General features: G+C 29.3%; 1 protein-coding gene across 3 annotated transcripts in view; it reads left to right on the top strand.

The window, feature by feature from the left end:
• LOC117112121 (amyloid-beta A4 precursor protein-binding family B member 2-like) overlaps window positions 1-19,298 on the top strand; it is a 70,896-nt gene that overhangs the window by 15,489 nt on the left and 36,109 nt on the right. For all 3 annotated transcript variants that reach the window (XM_033255171.1, XM_033255174.1, XM_033255175.1), the window contains one exon: window positions 10,756-12,119. In XM_033255171.1, coding sequence (XP_033111062.1) covers window positions 10,756-12,119 — 1,364 coding nt within the window. The remainder of the gene's footprint in view (window positions 1-10,755; window positions 12,120-19,298) is intronic.

The following is a 19,298-nucleotide window of genomic DNA, read 5'->3' as shown; positions in this document are numbered from 1 at the left end:
TTTAATAAAGACCAAAAACAAAAAAAAAACATTTATGCTCGGGTCTTAAGTTCTGTGACTCATATAGTCACCCCTTCCTTCAATATAAACCCCTTCCTAGATCAATATAAACCACTCCTAAATTTTAACTTGATCCATATATTTGTTTTTACTATTGGACAAGTGGACAAACAGATAAATACATAACATCCTTGGGAGACATAATAAATTAAACCTAAAATATTGAAATAAAAACATAATATATAATGATAAGATAAATAGATGATTGACAAATTCTTTTTTGTAAAAGCTAGTAAGAAATGGAGTACTTACTCAGTAAGTTAAAATGAAAAAAGAAAATTAATTTAAAAAAATTTAAAAATAAAAAATAATTAATCCTAATTTTATAAATACATATTTATCCTGTTTTTTTTAATTTTTTTTTTTTTGTAGGAAATTATAATATCTATATATAGATTAAACTAAAGTATAGTATCGATAAACCGGAATGCTTATTTATAATGAGTCTACTGGTATTAATTAGATAAAGTAATATGCGGCTCCTAATGGGTTTTTATCATTCCTTGATTAGATACTTTGCTTGAATTATTTTGTCCACCACTCAAATTGGTATATAAATGGTAATTTACGCATTAGGATATAATTATCAATGCTAATCGGTTAAACCCCATGTAAATTACATTCACATCTTTAAAATGATAATCTTTTGTTTTCTTAAAATTCAATTCAACCATTAAATACAAATAAACTCATTAGATTTTTTTTCTATAGTATACAACATGAAATGTGTATAGATATATTAATATTGTCTGTTATTAAACAGTTTGTGTGTGATAGTTTTTGTTCGCTATTGGTTTTAAATAAATAATATGTAAGTAAAATAATCCAAGGCTGGGCATAGACAAACAATACAAAAAAGAATGGATCATTAACAATCCAACAGGATTTCTTTATACAAATACACTCATCTTATTGATTTTCTGTTTTACTATGTAAACATTGACATACAAAATACAAACAAGAATTGAATCATTAAACTGCTGAACAGGATTTACCAAATAATAAAAACTGCTTATTAATCTGCATCAGTCAGCAAATATATTCCAAACAGACCACTCAGATCTGTATCCCAAGTGCTGTTACCTGCGACAAGTCACCCTTCACTCAAATAATTTGGCTTTAGTTCGTTTGAATACTCTGCTCCAGATCTCTGTAATAAACTTCCCCTGAATGTTCGAACTGCTTCTCCGGTCAGTTCCCTTAAATCTTGCCTCAAGACATTCCTCTTTCACCAACATTTTGATTAGTTGTTTTTCCATCTTTTTCTTTTTGACTTTGAATTGCCTTTTTATTACTCTGCTTTTCTTTTTTTTAGACACTCTAGCAGTATGCGCTATATACAGTAAGCAAAATTAATAATAATAATTAATAATGATAATAATGAAGAAACAAATCACAACAAATAAATCAGACAACTATTATATATTGTGTTATCTATATTGTTTAAAGAAAATAATAACATTTTATATCTTAATTCCATAGATTTCAGAAAAAAATGTCCATGCAAATGAATACCATTGTTATATTGTTTACTGTATGTATGATAATATAATTTTAAGTTAACAGATTCCGAAGCTTGAATGTCTAAAAGATATTGCAAAAGATAGAAATAAGTACTATGATTTTGTTTTGTTAACTGTATACACACAGGACTTACAGATACTTTACAGTAAATTGTATTCAGTTTAAATATAGTTTTTGAATATAAGTTGTTATGTACATGGTATATATTCTATACCGTTACAGTATGTAATATAAATTCTATACTCTAGTAGGCACTCTTTTCACCAAGTACAGAATAATTTCTGTGTTGGACAGAAGCAATTCTCTGTGGAAACGTAATCTTGCGGTATAATATAAATTCTCTGCTGACATAATTACTACACTGTACTGTACAAGAGAATTAATCCAATCCACACAGAAATAATTCTGTCGATGCAGAATTACATGTAGTGCATAATTAATTATGCTGTTTACACAGACTTGCATTTTATTGCATAAATATCTTTTGTAGTACATTTGAACTGAATTACATTTTTTATTTTGTACTGTCTAAAAATTCCTGGTTTTTAACCGCTAAGTCAAATGTGATTGTAGACTGCATAGTTGTCTCAGTCGTAGATTAAATCTGTCACCTTAATGTTTCTAATGCACTACAAAAACAAGGGGTTATAGCTATAGCTTTGAGGTTAAAGACCGACTCAGACAGCGTCGTATGACGAATCCTGGCGCAATTTGTTCTCAGGGTCTCTTGGTCATCGTGAGCGTATTAAACATGTTTAATATCCTATGACGTAACTGCCCGACACAGACCTACCATGCCTGCATTTAGCTAAAGTAACATGTCAGAACCGATGCAACAACAAATCGTGTTGAATTGCATCATATGATTATTGTCTGTGTTGGCCTCTAGATGCATGCCCTCCAAGTGAAGGCTCCTAGGCCAGGGTCTATTTCTTGCATCTGAAAATAACATTTCATAAGCTTAGCTTTGTGGGTGCATGATAGGTGGAGCAATTGTTGTTCAGGCTGTCAATCCCGAGGTCAGGGGTTAAATCCACACTCTGAATTTCGCTTTTATAAATGTGTTTCATTGACCTAACGTTTTACCTATGTTTGTCTCTTTCCTCCTAGGAGTTTAATTAATTAAAGATAGAGGCAGCTGGCACACCGATTGCTGCTCAGGTTTTCTACCTTGTGGTTGGGAATTTGAGCGACACACTGTCCACTTCCGGCTGTAGGTTTAGATACCTCAGCTTGCATTGTGAACAGGCTTTAAAAAATAGTTTGTGCCATGTTCCAGCCTTAAATACAAGTTGGCTACGGCCCCTGGCTTGGTTGTCGGGCATACGAAATCAGGCCCATCCTTTTGCGCTACAGGGCCTTGCTAAGGTTAACCTTTGTCCTGCATTTTCTAATAGAAAATAAATAAATACCTGCTAGAATGTAATGATATTGATGTTGTTAAAAAGGAATTTGGAAACTAAATACTAAAATAGTGTTGTACTCAATAGCTAGATTTGTGGTTTTATTTTTTACAAACAGGTAAAAGAATTTTAAGTGTGGTTTGCTATGTGGATTATTGACTCTCAAAAGGCCATTCCAAATTGTCAGTATTTCAGTCAAGGACTGAAAATCACAAGTGACTCATTCTTGGCTGACTTTTGGCTAAAAAAGTTGTCAAAGATGAGTCATAATTAGTAATATTTAAGGGGAAAAAAAGACTCAAAAGTACTGTATTCTATATTCTGATTCTTGCATTGTAACTGGGACTTAGATTAGCTCTTGAATATTACAATTAGTTTGCTATTAACCATGCATTTATTATAGTTAGTGTCAACTAATTATCCGTTGCTGCTGTGGTGTCCATGTGAGCAAGTTTATTATTCAACTTTGAGATTGAAAGGTCAGTGTATATACATAAGAAATATCACAACACAATCAATATGCCAGTAATAGTAATGTAATATATGATTTTTTTTTCTTTATTTATTGTATCCATTAGTGAAAAACAGTAATTACAGGAAGTACTGTAAGTTAAATAATTATAATTTTGAAATGCTACTAAACAAATAGACCCTAGGGTCTATTCTTTACTATTCCTAAAACTAAGATTTCTTAAATAAAGTAAAATATCACAACAGAATTAATATGCCAATGCTAGTAATGTAAATATGAATTTCTTTTTTATCTTTACTGCATTAACACATTGGTAAACTATTTTAATTACTTTAGGTAATTATAATAATGGGTACCTGTAGGTACAATTAAAATGACAAATAATTTGTTTATAATAATCTTAATAGATACAATGTCCATTAGACTATAAAACAATAGACCAAGCAATTAAATCCATTATCAATAAATTTATAGGCTAGTAATCATTCTATATTTTACAGTAGTTGTTTATGAGGCCTTCGGGAGGTACTGTTTGCTTAACCCAAATACAAAAATTTTCTATGTAATAACTGTAAATCTTAAAATGGCACATTTGAAAATATGTTGATGTTAGTGAAGAAGAGTAGAATAATTGTTGGAATTTTTTGGCAAAAAATAATTTCAATATGAATAGAAGAATCAAATTAATGTGTCCTTGCACTAATTTTCTTCTAATGGGATACTTATGCATTTCACAATATAATATATTATAAAGGTATTTATTTTATATTATTTAATAAATATAATGTATATTATAAACCTACATATATTTATTATAATTGATATTATGTTATAAATATTATACACTATATATCATGATCACTTGATACATATATAGGCCTAATGTATAAATATATAATGTAATTGTATTATAATGTTATATATTTTTATTTATTTATTATTTATTCATATTTATTTTTTTTATTCAGGAAAACAATTACAAAATACAAAGCCCACATTGACACAATATATAATAGTTCCTAGGAAGGTTCAAAAGTAGCATTATAATACTATCATCAGAAATGATGTGAACCTAAAACATAAAATATATAATTATTTGAGACTGTGTGGAATGACTGCCATTTAGTAATATACACTAACATAATGTTTGTTTTAATGTGATGCATTTACCATACGTTATCTTATTGATTTTTTAAAACACATGTTTTATTCATAGCAGTATCTGTCGACTTGGATGAGAAATATTGCCCTTAGCTACATTGTGGGGGAAAGTGACATTTGGAATCAATTATTCTTAGGACCAATTCTCAAATTAATTTTTTTATGGAAAATATTCAGGCTATAGTATATACTAACATATCCAATTTTTTTTTAAAGCGTATCTGGTTAAGGCCTCTCTTAGAGTCTTAACCATGATGTCCTGGGTTCAACTCCTGCTAAATTCCATGATTTTTTTTCTAGCGTCTAATAATAGTAAGTTGCAGGTCATATGTTGTTGAAAAATTATGTTACTACTTCTGTAGGGTGGTATTTTACATTTGAGAGAGATGTACATCTTAATTATATTTATTTATTACAAATTCATCACGATGAGTTTGAAATGTATATTGACCAGGGTGTAATAGAGATAACATGGGCTAAAGCCCAACACATCAAGTGGTCATCTCTAAAAACCTGGCCAATAACAAATATGATAAAATAAATGAAAATATTAAAGTTTATATTTAATAAAAATATAAAGAAGTACACAAGAAAAACAATAAACAATAAAGATAAAATTAGTACATTTTGTTTGCTTGAAAAATCAGTTAAGACATTCTTAATTGAAACCTTAATTACTACAAGAAAAAATATTTTTCCTAATTGTCATGAAACATTTATAGGCCTACTTTATTATACGTATACGTATGACAAATAAACATTTCAATTACTGTATAAACATATAATAATTTGACAGTTATAAGATATATTTATCATAATGTAGTGATAATCAGTCAACATTATTGTAAAATAGGGAAGAAATATAGCAAATCATTTTTATTGATAAGTACATAACTTTCAAACCCACTGTAATAATGATAATTTCATTTGAAACTAATGACGATAATAACTTGGTATACAGTATAGCGAATTTATTTGTGTATGTGATTGTGGCCACATCTGAGAATCAACTCCCAACGACTGCTCGCTGTCATCCAATTTTACCCACACTTAATATATGCAGCCTGAATATTTTGTGCGATAATTAATCTCGAAGTAAATGGCAAATTCCAGTGACGATTTTGAGGCGTAATAAGTGATATTTCTCGTCTGCAACCGGAGATGTTTTGCTGCAGGAATACTAGTATCAATGAATGTAACCTTTGTGACAGACAAAGATGTCGTGCCAGATTTACATACTGTAATAATTAACAAATTATAATTCTCGTAATTCTATATCAAATCAGAAAGCTCTTTTTATGCTGTGTCAATCTGGAATAATATGTAATTTTTAAGATCACTTTATATTAATATTTTTTATCAACTTACTCATTTTAATTATTCCTATTGCTACCATGCATCTTTACTTTACATAATGGACACACCAATAAATAGTGACTACAGTATAATTAGATAAATACAGATAAGTGTATATCAATTAATATTAAATATAAATAGGAATAATTATAATCCAAAATAAGTATATATGAGTTCAATAATAATAATAATAATAATAATAATAATAGCAGCTTGACTTTAGTCCAGATAACATCAATCTTTAAATATAAATACAAATAACTATATCCAAAATATATGAGTACAATAATAACAGTTGATTTTAGTCCATTATAAGTAGATAAATATTATATTATATTTATTGTCTAGGCTTTTATTTTTTATGAAAACTGGTAAATGTTTTATGGCTTTAAATTATTTTAAACCAGATATTTTTTTTGATATTATATTGGGCCTAATGACAAAAGAAAGAAATGATTTTGAAATATTATATTCAATTTCTAAATAATTAAATCCACCCAAAGTGTACTATATTCTCATTATTTTGTTTCCAGTTCGAGGAAATTGATTTTCAAATTTGATTGTATTCGTTAGAATAGTAATTTGATTTTTCTTGTAGTTACGCTAATGTATGTGTAGGCTAAATTGTAATTATATACCACTTTGTTTCCATGGTAATAATGTGATGTTCACTTGCTTAAAAAGACTCGGCACCATACACAATACTGTTTATTTTTTAATACGAAATACTGTTGTTCAGTTTGATTCACTTTATTTAGTCAAAAGGGTTAGGGATTTCCAATAGCGATTATTTAACTGTTGTACGTATATAACTGACACTCACTTTCACAAACACTACACGTACCGTACAACACAGTCATGTACGCATGTACACGGACTCAAACAGGAAGAGGATTTGTCAGTGAAATGTCGTACTCGTTTCTGAATAATTTATGTGCACAGAACCATTATCTACATTCGACCAACAATTTAACATTTCATTTGAAGGACAGGTAATTATGGGCATAGCATGGGGGTGAGGGCATGTGGATTCACCCTCCCCCCCCCCACAAAAAAAAATGACCATTAATTTTTCATTGTAATAAGGATTTAGTTTTAAGTTCTCATTTTTTGCACCCCCAGGCTCAAACCTGCCTATACCCTTCAGAATAATAAAAATTATCAGAATAATATTTAATAATATGATTAAATCTTAAATAATTAATGATGAATAAATGAGAGTGTGACAATACCTGGTACAAGGTCATTTTCTTGGAACTTGGAAATTGATGGTACAATTAACCTTTCTTGCTATTATGTCATTATAAAAGCATCTGCCTAATTTCCTATTTATTTATTATTTATTTTTTATACTTATTTTTTGTGTTTTTATACTGTATATTTTTTAAATTTTTTTTTAAGCAATTTTTTTTATATTGTATATACTTTTGTTATGTTTAAACTGTACCACTTTGAAAATCAGTGTAATATACTGAAAGTGCCTACAGTATAAAGAAAGAATAAATAAATAAAATAAATAAAAATTGAAAAAAGGAGCAAGTTGAACCCACCAGCAGTAGTGTATGTATATTAACCTGAAGTCATTTGAATATCTACTGGTTAATAAAATGATCAATTCCTATTGGTATCTATAAAAATCATAATGATATATATTTTATATATAATTTATTATAATTTATGAAAAAAATTTTGGATGAATAAAAATTTTAATGTACTTGGAGAATTACAGTACATTGATTCGATCAAAGGGAAGATGGCTCCTCTGAGTTGTCATGAATTATTGCAGCTGCCCCTTGTTGTTTGATTATGTTTTTTGTTTTTGGTCATATAAATGGAATGAAATCTGAAAAAAATGATGAGAAATACTGTTGTGTCAGTGTTAATATGAATAAATATTATATTCAAATTCAAATTAAACTTATTGCAATTGTAAATATATAGTGATGAGATGAAACAATTTACCATAGAAGAATAGATAAAAACATTCAAAAGACATTACATCCAAAGTGCAAGACAAACACCAATCTTTAGGTGGGAAAAACATCAAAAATTTAAATTAAGAAATCTCATGATTTAAATAGGAATAAAATAAATTCAATATTCTACATCAAAAATTATAAAATAAATATTATAGATGAGTAAATATAAATTGAACAGGAATAAAACAAATTATTGTTGATATGAATAAATATATATGAATAAATATAATTATTATAGATGAATGAATATAAATTAAATTTTAATATTACAATACAACAAATTATTGTAATATGAATAAATATAAAATGATTATAGATGAATAAATATAAGTTAAAAAGTAATATTGCAATAAAAAAAAATCAGTATGATATTATTCAGGTGTTAATACCCATGCTTGAATTATTCTTCATAATCTTTAATCTGTTGTTCAGTAAAGATACATTGATATAATAATAATAATAATAATAATAATAATAATAATAATAATAATATTAATAATGATGAACAAACATTTGTTACATGCCAATTTCAAAATAAATGATCAAAGGCGTGAAAGTATGCATGGAACATGGATTGAATAAAGTAATGGAGTATTATGTCTATTATGTTCCCTAATTTGGAATTTAGGTATCATTGTATGCGCTGTTTATAGATCGCTGTGTTTGCTACGGTTCTTCGTAAACAAACTATGTCATTTATTGCCCCACCGTGAATGACTATTTACGTTATGTGATACACGCGTCTCAGTGACATGTTAAGTAATCCAGCATATTACAGCCAATATAAACAAACAGCTATCTATCTATTCATTGTATCACGGGCCATTGTCGTCCTTGCTAAAGTACAGGGTATTAGGTATTAGGCCAAGTAAAACAAAAAAGTAGTTTCTCGTCCTAATGTTTTAAAAAAAGGAAAGTAAAGGGCACTTTCTTTTTTTCACTACGAGATGAGAAACAGCTACACATTAAAAGTAAATAAAAGAAGCATTAGACATGATTCATGCCATATGTATCACCAAATACGAACGAAAAATAAAGGATATAAAAAAAAAATATTGATGGCCAAAAAAAAAATGGATACACAAGTGGACAAGAAACTATTAATTGTTTTTATTTGGCCTTATGGGTTTATACTTGACATTGGTAAAATCATGCATTATGGTAAAAAATAAAAAAAATAAAAAGAACAACATGCAGATACATACTAGTATCTTCAATTCAACCCTACAGTAATTCCACATGTTTATAATAAACCAAGTAATAAATACTTGAAAAAACCTAGATAAATTATCATTTGATATAACTCCTTTAAAGAATAATTTATGTTAACAACGTCTAAGAGTTTTTATTTTAACATTGGTATATGGTGTTCTACGAGGAACAATCATAACAAATAAAGTTTTTGCAGAAAAATATTTTTCAAAAATTTGTACTTACAATTTACAATATTTATTAGATATCACTTTTGCATAGAGGCACACACAAAATACCAAATGGTGTATACACGCAAAATGAACAAAACAGAGATGAAAAGAAATTGTATCTAATTAAAAGCAAACAGTACAAGATAATGAACTTACTTCAATATACTATTAGATAAGTAATTCAGACATTAAATTTATTTGAAATGTTTATTCTAATCCTTTAATTTAAAGCTGAAAACTTTAAATCTACAGCAATTCAAATTTTATTTTCTCCATATTATCTCCATGCAGACATAGCTTTAAGCTGTCTAACGAAGCATCCATAGGTCTACAAATCCATACATATTGTCTCAAGCCTTAATGTTATTTTCTTTAAAAGTTTAATCACTATTCTGTGTATCTCGCGATTCTGGATTACTGCCTTGCAGTAGAATAGAGCTGTATGTATGTCTCGGTTATATTGTTTATTAATCAAATGTATGAATATGATTACTATGTACTGCATGGTGAAAGAGCATTTATAGTTACAGCCCGTAAGGTGTGGAACAGCCCTAGGAAAGAGCTGTGTATGTTTTGTTTATGTTGTTTTATTTACGAATATAATAGTAAGTACTGCATGGTAAAAGAGCATTCATAATTAAAGAGCATTCATAGTTACTGCCCATAAGGTGCAGAATACCCCTTGGGAAAGCGCTACAGTATGTATGTCGGTATGAATATAAATATTGTTTGAAGATTTGCATAGTGAAGAAATAATATATTAATGCTTGCGGTACACCACGTAGCTAAGTTCTGAAGAACTATTGTTTGTTGACAACGTTTTGCAATTAAGTTGCTCTAATTGTCTTCAGGAGGATAACTTTTCAGAACTATTTACGTGGTGTACCGCAAGCATTGATGTATGAATATAATTAGTAAGTACTGCATATGGCAATGGAGCGTTCGTAGTTACTGCCCATAAGCTGCGGAAGAGCCTGTCGGATGCCGTTTAACAGCCACCATTAATCAGAATTTTTAAGATGTTGGTTGAAAACCCATTTTTAAAATTTAAAGTATAGTCTAAACACTTTTCTGTCAGTGTTGCACATTATTATTTAATAGTTGCCCACGTCATTATGACATACAGTACCGTGAAATAATTAGCTGTCTGGCTTCGCATCTTTTTGAATCATAGTAAATAAACAATAATAATAATTTACATTTATGCAGTATAGCACATATTGTGCAATGCTTCTTTACAACAAATTATAAGACAAAATCATGATAACTTAACAACAGTATAATAATGTGTAAGATGTTAGTATTTAAATAAATAAATTTCCAATGTTGTATTATAATTTGAATTAAAAATAATATTTCTCAATTTTGTTTATCAGGTGACCATCTTGAATCCAGCTCATTGGTTAATCCCTCTTACAATGCAAACAAGATGTCACCATCGGATTCTTTAAATGCTAACAGCACTCCGGAACTTTCTCGTTGTCAGGACTACGAACAACAATTTAGTAATTTAAACATTGACCAAACAGCACGAATTATGGACTTAGCTGCGAAGAAAAACGGTATTGTAATTTCAAATACAGGAAAAGTCCGTAAACCTTTTACACATAATGGACTAGTCAAGGCAGAGAGCAAAAACATGAGTGACAGTGAGGATGAAGGGCCAAAGAGATTGACCGTCGCTGATGATAACATTATACGGGAACAAAACAAAATTAAGGCAGAAGCGATGTTTGCTGATATAGAATTTATAGATGATGGTGATGATGATGATGAAGAGGAGGAAGATGAGGAGGAGGACGATGACGATGATGAAATTGACTGTGAAATCAAGAAAGACGATGAACCAGAGAACCCAACTAAGAAAGCTAAAATATTAGAAGAAGAGTCGAGAAAAGAAGTTGAGGAAATTGATGAAGATGAAGATGATGATGATGATGAGGATGAGGATGATGAGGACATCGGACCTGTGAGCGAGGATGAGGCGGAGGAGTCTGACCGTTACTATGGCAAAGACCCTGATGCGGATGTTTTATCACCGGAAGAGAAGTTCTCCGGGTCAAAACTTTCAAGTTTCATGGATTATTACGCTGCTCTTGAATCGCAGATTGTCGCTGAAGCTAATCACAATATTGTGCGCAACGATGATTCAGACGAAAGCACTAGCGATGATTCGGATGTTGAAATTGATACGGTCAACGAAGGTCTGTATGAGCTCATGACACAGACAACATCGTTCGGCTCAGGACCGTCTACAATGGATGAATCCAGCGATACAGAATCGACTTACGCCATGTTGTATAAAAGTTTCGGTCTGCGATCTGAACAGGAGGGTCACGGTACAAAAGATTTACTTTCGCCGGGAAGCAATGGACGGGATCATGGATATTCAAGCGAAACGTCTATTGATGATAAATACTCACCGATGAGACAAAGCAGTGTTGAGGGCGGTAAACCTGCACTTAGTTCCGTGGAAGAGAACGCTTTGTCTCCTTCGGTTGAGTTGGACCTAATTCAAGGACTGCAGCGGTATAAAAGTTTAGACGAGAATGAAGGTCGCACGCCATTTACAGATTCTAGCTCCAAGCGGCCAACCTCACTTCCACCTGGCTGGGAGGAGTGTGCAGACTCCGAGAGGACATACTACTGGCACGTACCTACAGGAATCACACAATGGAGCCCGCCCTCGCCATCTGATGATTCATCCGAACCCCTTGCTCCTAAGAAGCCAGCCCGTTTGGTGAGTCTACCTTTCAAAATTATATTCTTATCAATCAATACTTGCTCTTTTTATTATGAATTAGGCCTATACTGTTTTATAAGATAGTATAGCGAAGTGTTGTTGATAGAGATTATAATGATCATAATGATAATGACAAGGATGGTGATAATGATGAAGACAAGGGTGATTATGACGACAATGATGACTGCTTTTAGTATTATAATGCTGATGAAGAAATGACGTCAACAATATGATGATGGTCGCCATGAGAGTGACAACAATGGTTACGATGATGACAGTGGTGACAACAATCATCATTACATCAAGATGATAATTGTGGCAACAATGAAAAGATGATATTATTGTTCATTAATAAATTTGAAGAACAATGGTGAAGATAGAGAAAAGTTTATTTGAATCATTTGAATAATAATATTAATAATAATAATAATAATAATAATAATGTTAGATTTATATATTGCATATTGCACATTGCCCCTATGCGCTTTACACAAAATATAAATAGGGCCAACCAAGAAAAAAAAATGATAATGATAAAAATAAGATGATTATGATTTCTTAAAATTTTTATGATGTTCTAAAGGACATCTGTACTATTTGATAATTATTTAAAATCCTAAAATAATATGTTGGCACCATATGGTCTTGTCTGCTTCAAATCATATTGCGGTGGAAACTATAGGTTACATTTTAAGCTGGCAATATAAAAAATAGTCTTAATTGAATTATCTATACAATTACAATCACCATCAACATCTGTCACATGCATTACCAAAACACCAATAAATCTTAAGCTGGAAATATTTAGAAGTAATTAACACATGCTTAACGCTTGTAGTAATTATCTGTACTGGTTGTGTCAAATATTTGCGCAAATCATACAGTAGACAGTTGCTGACATGAGTAAAAGCAAGACTTTTTAAAAACATTGTAACTTATGTTTTTGAAAGTCCTCAAAGGAGGGCAAAAAAATAAAAAAATAAAACTTTTTTTTTTTAATTAGCAAAATGGTTTTGCCAAAAACATCTAGTCGAAGGAGAAAATAAAAATAAAATTTCATTGGAGAATGTGAATAGTGTAGTATGAGATTGATAAATGCTATAAATTTATTGTAATTAATTAGGAAATACTGTATATAAAACTTATTTTCAGAGATTTTACTGGAGTGGAGGACATTATAAAAAAGTAAACAAAATTGTTTATTTTTTTCTGAAATTTCCGTTTTTTTTTGTTTTTTTTTTGTGCGAGAGGGTGCGCTAAGTTTATTTTTATTTGAAATCACCATTATTGGCAGTCGGAGAGTTTGCTAAACAAGATATACAAAAATTCTTGCCTACGATGCAATTAAGTTATTATTCTACAATCAGCATGCCCATAGGCCTATTTTCATAGTATCTACCACCGCCTTCTGACTAATTTGTGCAAAGGAATCCTTAATGACTATAGAACCATATGAGGCATGTTGTGGCAAAATGGCTAAGTTGTAGCAAAAATTGAAATTCAAGTTATTGGTATTTTCAAATACCAGAGTATGTGATCTTTAAAATGAGGGGTCATTCAATGAAATTGGACATTTAAAGCCCAAGTTATTGGAATGTGAAAGTACAGCACTCTTAGAGTCAAGATAAACATGATTTTGAGTAATTGCCTTCCAAAGTTATTTGTGCATACATTGTTTAATTGAATTAACTATCTAAATAACGTTAAATAAATGATTTGTTATACTTTGGGACATGATTAATAAGACATTAAACTGTTGATCTATAGTGAAAAACAAATTTGGATTTTTTGGCAATTTTTTGAGCTCCCATATTTTATAGCTCATTTACTCAATACTGGCCTGTGCGACAACTTAACCATTTCACCACGACATGCCTCATGTTATGTTTTTTTTTGTTCAGTGAGTGGGTATACTGTGAGGAATGATTAAAAGTCTTATCATATATTCACATATGGGAAATGAATATACATGAGTAATGATCATTCATGCATATTTAATATGGCTTCATAGTTCATATGCAATTAAAGCTTAATTGGGTTTTTAACATTCTCACTAAATATAAATTATTTTAAATGTAGCTCATTGAGTGTACAATATTTTAAAAGTAGGATTCAATACTTATTACTATGGTGTGAGTGAATTTATTGGTACTAGAGTTTCAAAAATATTCTTTACCACAGCAAAATGAATATGCTTGAATAATGATTATTTCCTATTTAGTCTTTTTCTTTTAGTTCCTAACCTTCTATTAGCTTTTAATAGCTCATTGAGAGTATAAATAATTTCAAAGTAGAATTCTTATTGACCTTATTACTGGTGAGTGGGTGTAATGCTGCCAGTGACCATAGGAAACTGATATACATGAGTAATAATCTTTGATATATCTATTAGAAAAATAATTTAGTTAAAAAACAATTTTATAGCAAGTAACTAGCTTTTTTTTTTACATTTTATTAAAAGTTATAAAAGATATGTTATATAATTAGATAATTAATTAGTTATATAAATAGAATCAGAAGGAAAAAAAATTAATTATGTAAAATAATAGCTCCCAAGTAAATAGTAGATTTCCTAATAAGCAACCAATTCTATCCTGTAGAGACATACTTGGGATTGATCACTTCCTGTGATTATATACTCCCATGTGTATTCAATATCTCAGGTTAATACATAATATAGAGGAATCGATCAGTATATTACCAAACAATTTTAATTTGTAAAATTTTCCATTTTACCCTAACAATTTCTTTTTAAATGTATGTATTTTATAATCAAATTTATAGTGATAAATACAAATGATCGTTCATTTATAAAATATTGATTTTGTGGTTTAGATAAAAATTCAAATATGGAGAAGTATTAAAACCAAGGTTCTAATTGAAATAATTGTAGTAGAAGAAAAACAATCAATTGTTAATCATAATAGAGTGGTGGACCTACTACAGTTTGGTGGCTAAAGCAATGTCCAGACAATAACATTTTGACAGAGATGTGACATGCCTGAATATGGTCATGGTGACATCACCTCATGACCATATATAGGCACATGACTGTATGGACATATATCAATTTTTATTGTCATAGAAAATGCATTTGTCGAATACAATTTGATAGTCTACAAGTTTTTATATAATTGCTGGTAGAGTAGAACCTACATTTCTGGATGCACTGTAATTGTACTTTTGATAATATAGTTCATATTCTTAGGGGAGGCATGGTTGAACATGCTAATGGAAATAATTTCAAAATGAAATTGATCATAAATAAGTTCCTTTGTGGTCTTTAAAATACATTACTGTACTTTTGATAAAAGTTCATAATCTCAAAGATAGAATAATACAAAAGTATATTAAAAAAAAAAAATTTTTATCTAGTTTTTACCAATTTAAATTATTAAAAAAGAATACATATGTCATATTTTAATGTTGGACTAATTCATTTGTGACTTGTGCTTTGCATTGTCCTTCCTTTTCTGAAAGGAGCAACATTCCAAGGATAGCTCTGTACTTTCTTTTAATTTTTGGAACAAAGGCTTATAATCCATTCACTAGCATGTACTGTAAATTTTACAATTTTATCACAACACATTACCATAATATAAGACCAGGCTTAAATTAGCAAATTGCGATTGAAAAACATCATCGTATACAAGTTTTCAGATTTTTAAAATTATGTTCGTCTTTTGTGCGGATCGTCCTTAATATACACATTTACTACTGCAATGAAGCTACTAAATGTTAGTATGAATGAATGCAATTTTAAAATATGGGGAAATAAGATTCTGATTTAAATTCTCATAAAATGGTATTATTTTGAAAATTAAGACCTGCTAATATGAACTTTGCCAGGTCTAGACCTTAATATGGTGATTTGAAGGGTGATTTGCAGGCTTTGGTCTCAGTCGATCATATTGGAATACATAAATTCTCCAAAAACTTCTCAAATTCGGTGGTCATTACGCGAGTATGCGCTACCAAATGATAATCTCAAAATAGCTTCAAAATCATAATAATTATTGAGTATAAGTACTCTTTCAAGAGGGCTTGTCATAAGGCAATACAAGTTTTGTATCTGAAAAAAATGTCCTGGATGTTCCCATGAATTTGTATTATAACATTGGAGATGTATTTTCCAAACATACCAGTAAAAATCATTTTGCAGTAACATAAAAATTATCAACTTGAAAATAGAAGTTAGTGTATTTAAAAAAATGTTTACCCATAATTTTACAGTGAAAAATTATAGAAACACTTCTAGTCACTGGAAGTTTTTTATTATTTTTATTATAATTAATTTTTAAAATCTTGGTATACATTTTTAAAATTCAATAATTTCAGTGCTCAAGTTATTAATTTGTATGTTACTGTAAAATGAGCAAGTTAATTTCAAATTTTTTTTTAATGATTTTTTTTTCATTTTCAAGGGAGAATACATATTTAATTTATATCAAAAATATTTAAAAAGGCATAATTTCAGAAAAAAGAAAAAATGTTCATTTTTTTACCTCATATCAAATGAGATTTCTAAAGAGAGTTGCTGTTTGTTGAGAAGAGTAAAACGTTGGAAGATGAAATATGAGCAATTTAGAATTTTAATATTCTGTACTATATGCAAGCAATATCAGATTTTAATATGAATATTCCTTACATGCGTGTATCTGTACACGTTGGTGCATGAACACTCGCATAATTGCTTGCGTGACCCAGAATCTATGATTCCTTGACCTTGTTATTGTTATCTTACTTGATTTATTTATTAAAGATTAATATTTAATGTTTTACTCATCTTCAATTTTAATAATTTAAAATATGGCTTTTCATTTTATGTTAACGATCTGTTTTGTTATGATTTACATCTGTCATTTTAGTTAGATGGCACAAGTTTGTTTCATTTTAGGATTTGAATATCAACTTATTTTCCTTAATTTTATTTAATTTCATTAAATATCTATAAAACTCCCTGTTTATCTTGCCTAATTTATTTATTAAAGATTATTATTTTAATGTTTTTGTCATCTTCAATTTTAATAATTGGCTTTTCATTTCATGTCAACGATTTGTTTTGATTTGCATCTGTCATTTTAGTTAGATGACACAAGTTTGTTTCATTTGTAAATTAGGATTTTAGTATCAACTTATTTTTTTTAAATAATTTTATTTGTGTCATTTTTAATTACTTGATTTAACATCAATTATATGCCACTATATGATTGTCATGCTACCATCATTTTATAATGTTGAAGCTCAATCCACACTTGATGTGACAAATTTGTCATGTGCCCATATATTGGCATGATGATGTCATAATACACCCAAATATGGGTATATCACATTTTCTTGTCACAAGATTTGTTAGTGTGGACACAGCAAAAGTCCTGTCCAGACTGTCAAATTTTATTTGATAGAAACATATGACATGCCTAAATATGGTCATGATGACATCATATCATGACCATATAAGCACATTTTATAGATGGGCATACAACAGTGTTTCAATGTCAAATAAAACTAGATAGACTGGACAGGGCTTACTGGTAATAACTGGTGATTTTTTCATTTTGATTAATAATACTAATTTGTTAAAAATAATATTTAGGAACTATAACAAATTTAGTTTATCACCCTATCTACTGTAGGCTGGAAAAGGGATAAGAGAAGGAGGGAGGCATTTTTTTCTTTTGCTGTTCAGTCAAATATCGCCCTGGGTTGTTTGCTGGTACATTTGGTAATTCAAAGTAAAACATTATCTACTAACTATTTAAATTATTTCTTTTTATTGGGCCTTAACACTAACCTGCCCTCTTTAAGATATAAATATTTTATTAATTATTATAGTACTTATTTTATTAAACCATTGGTATTATCATTTCTTAATTAAATAGTAAATGTTAAATAAAATCAAAATTTGAATATAAGGAGCATATTAGAATTAGGTTAAAAGTTATTACAATCATAAAATATTTCCTGTCAGTTTGATTTTTATTATCGAATTTCCTTTTCCCTTTATACAATCTCTGTAGTAATGTTTCTAATATTAATAATTTATATGTAAATCATTTACATTTTATGGTTTTGGAAACAATATTATTCACTTTTCTTCTCAGAAGATTTATCTAATTTCAGTTAAAAATCTAACTTGCACACTAAATCTGTCATGTTTAAATTAAAAAGTATTAAAAATGTTAATTTTATAGTAGATATTATAATGTAAAAATCAGTAAGCGATAAAATAATTAAGTTTATAAAAGTAACATGAAAATATATTATGATAGAATATTATTGTTCAATAGATATAAAAAGAAATTGAATAACTTAGTAATTATAAAATATATTTCATAGAATATAAATATGGATATATTAATAATGAAATATTAAATTGTTAGTATGATATAAATTTTATATTTTATCAAACAATGTGATATTTTATTAAATTGGTAAAATATAAATTATTGAAAGTATATTAATATGAATTCAACAACTTAATGGTTATACTGTAAAGTGTAATGAAATTTGTTACCATGTAGATAAGCACTGATCACTACAATAATAACTATACTTTTGTAGGAAATAATAATCAAGCCTACATCTGCATGATTTACTAAGATACTGTCACACCACTAGTCTAATAATATTTCATTAAAACAAATTTTACTTAAATAATCGTTTATGCTATATAAAGGGGACAAAGCTGCTACTTTATTGTAATTTTATTCATAGAAGTGGTTCGATTTCATGGACAAAGTTCTACTCAATCTTTCTAAAAGATTTTCATTAACCTTTACACTTCAGGGTGATTCAGTGTTGAAATACAGTAGGATAAAACAAGTCCCTCTCTAGGCCTATAACAGTTCAGTTTAATTAATATTACCCTGGTCGTTGGATTAAATGCCTATGAATTCACAAACTCAAGCTCCCTGGGGGAGTATTCCACAATGTTGCAGCAGATACATCAGCGCATTTTGGTATTTAACCCTACCAGAACACCTACTTACATTATGTTCCTGGGTGGAGAGAAGCAATACAGATAAAGTGCCTTGCCCAAAGACGCTTGAAACCCCGACCCTGAGGCTTGGAAACCAAACTGTTCCTACTGCCATATGACTTGATTTTTATCTACTTGAGCATGATATTTTTGCTTCAAACATTTTAAATTGAGGATTGGAAAACTGGGGAGAG

Source organism: Anneissia japonica, unplaced genomic scaffold (genome assembly GCF_011630105.1).
Source record: "Anneissia japonica isolate Jap-2015-1 unplaced genomic scaffold, ASM1163010v1 scaffold284702_len192836_cov137, whole genome shotgun sequence".
In the NCBI taxonomy this organism is placed as follows: Eukaryota; Metazoa; Echinodermata; class Crinoidea; order Comatulida; family Comatulidae; genus Anneissia; species Anneissia japonica.
Note: the sequence above shows the minus strand (reverse complement) of the source record. Positions and strands in the feature narration are given on the sequence as shown.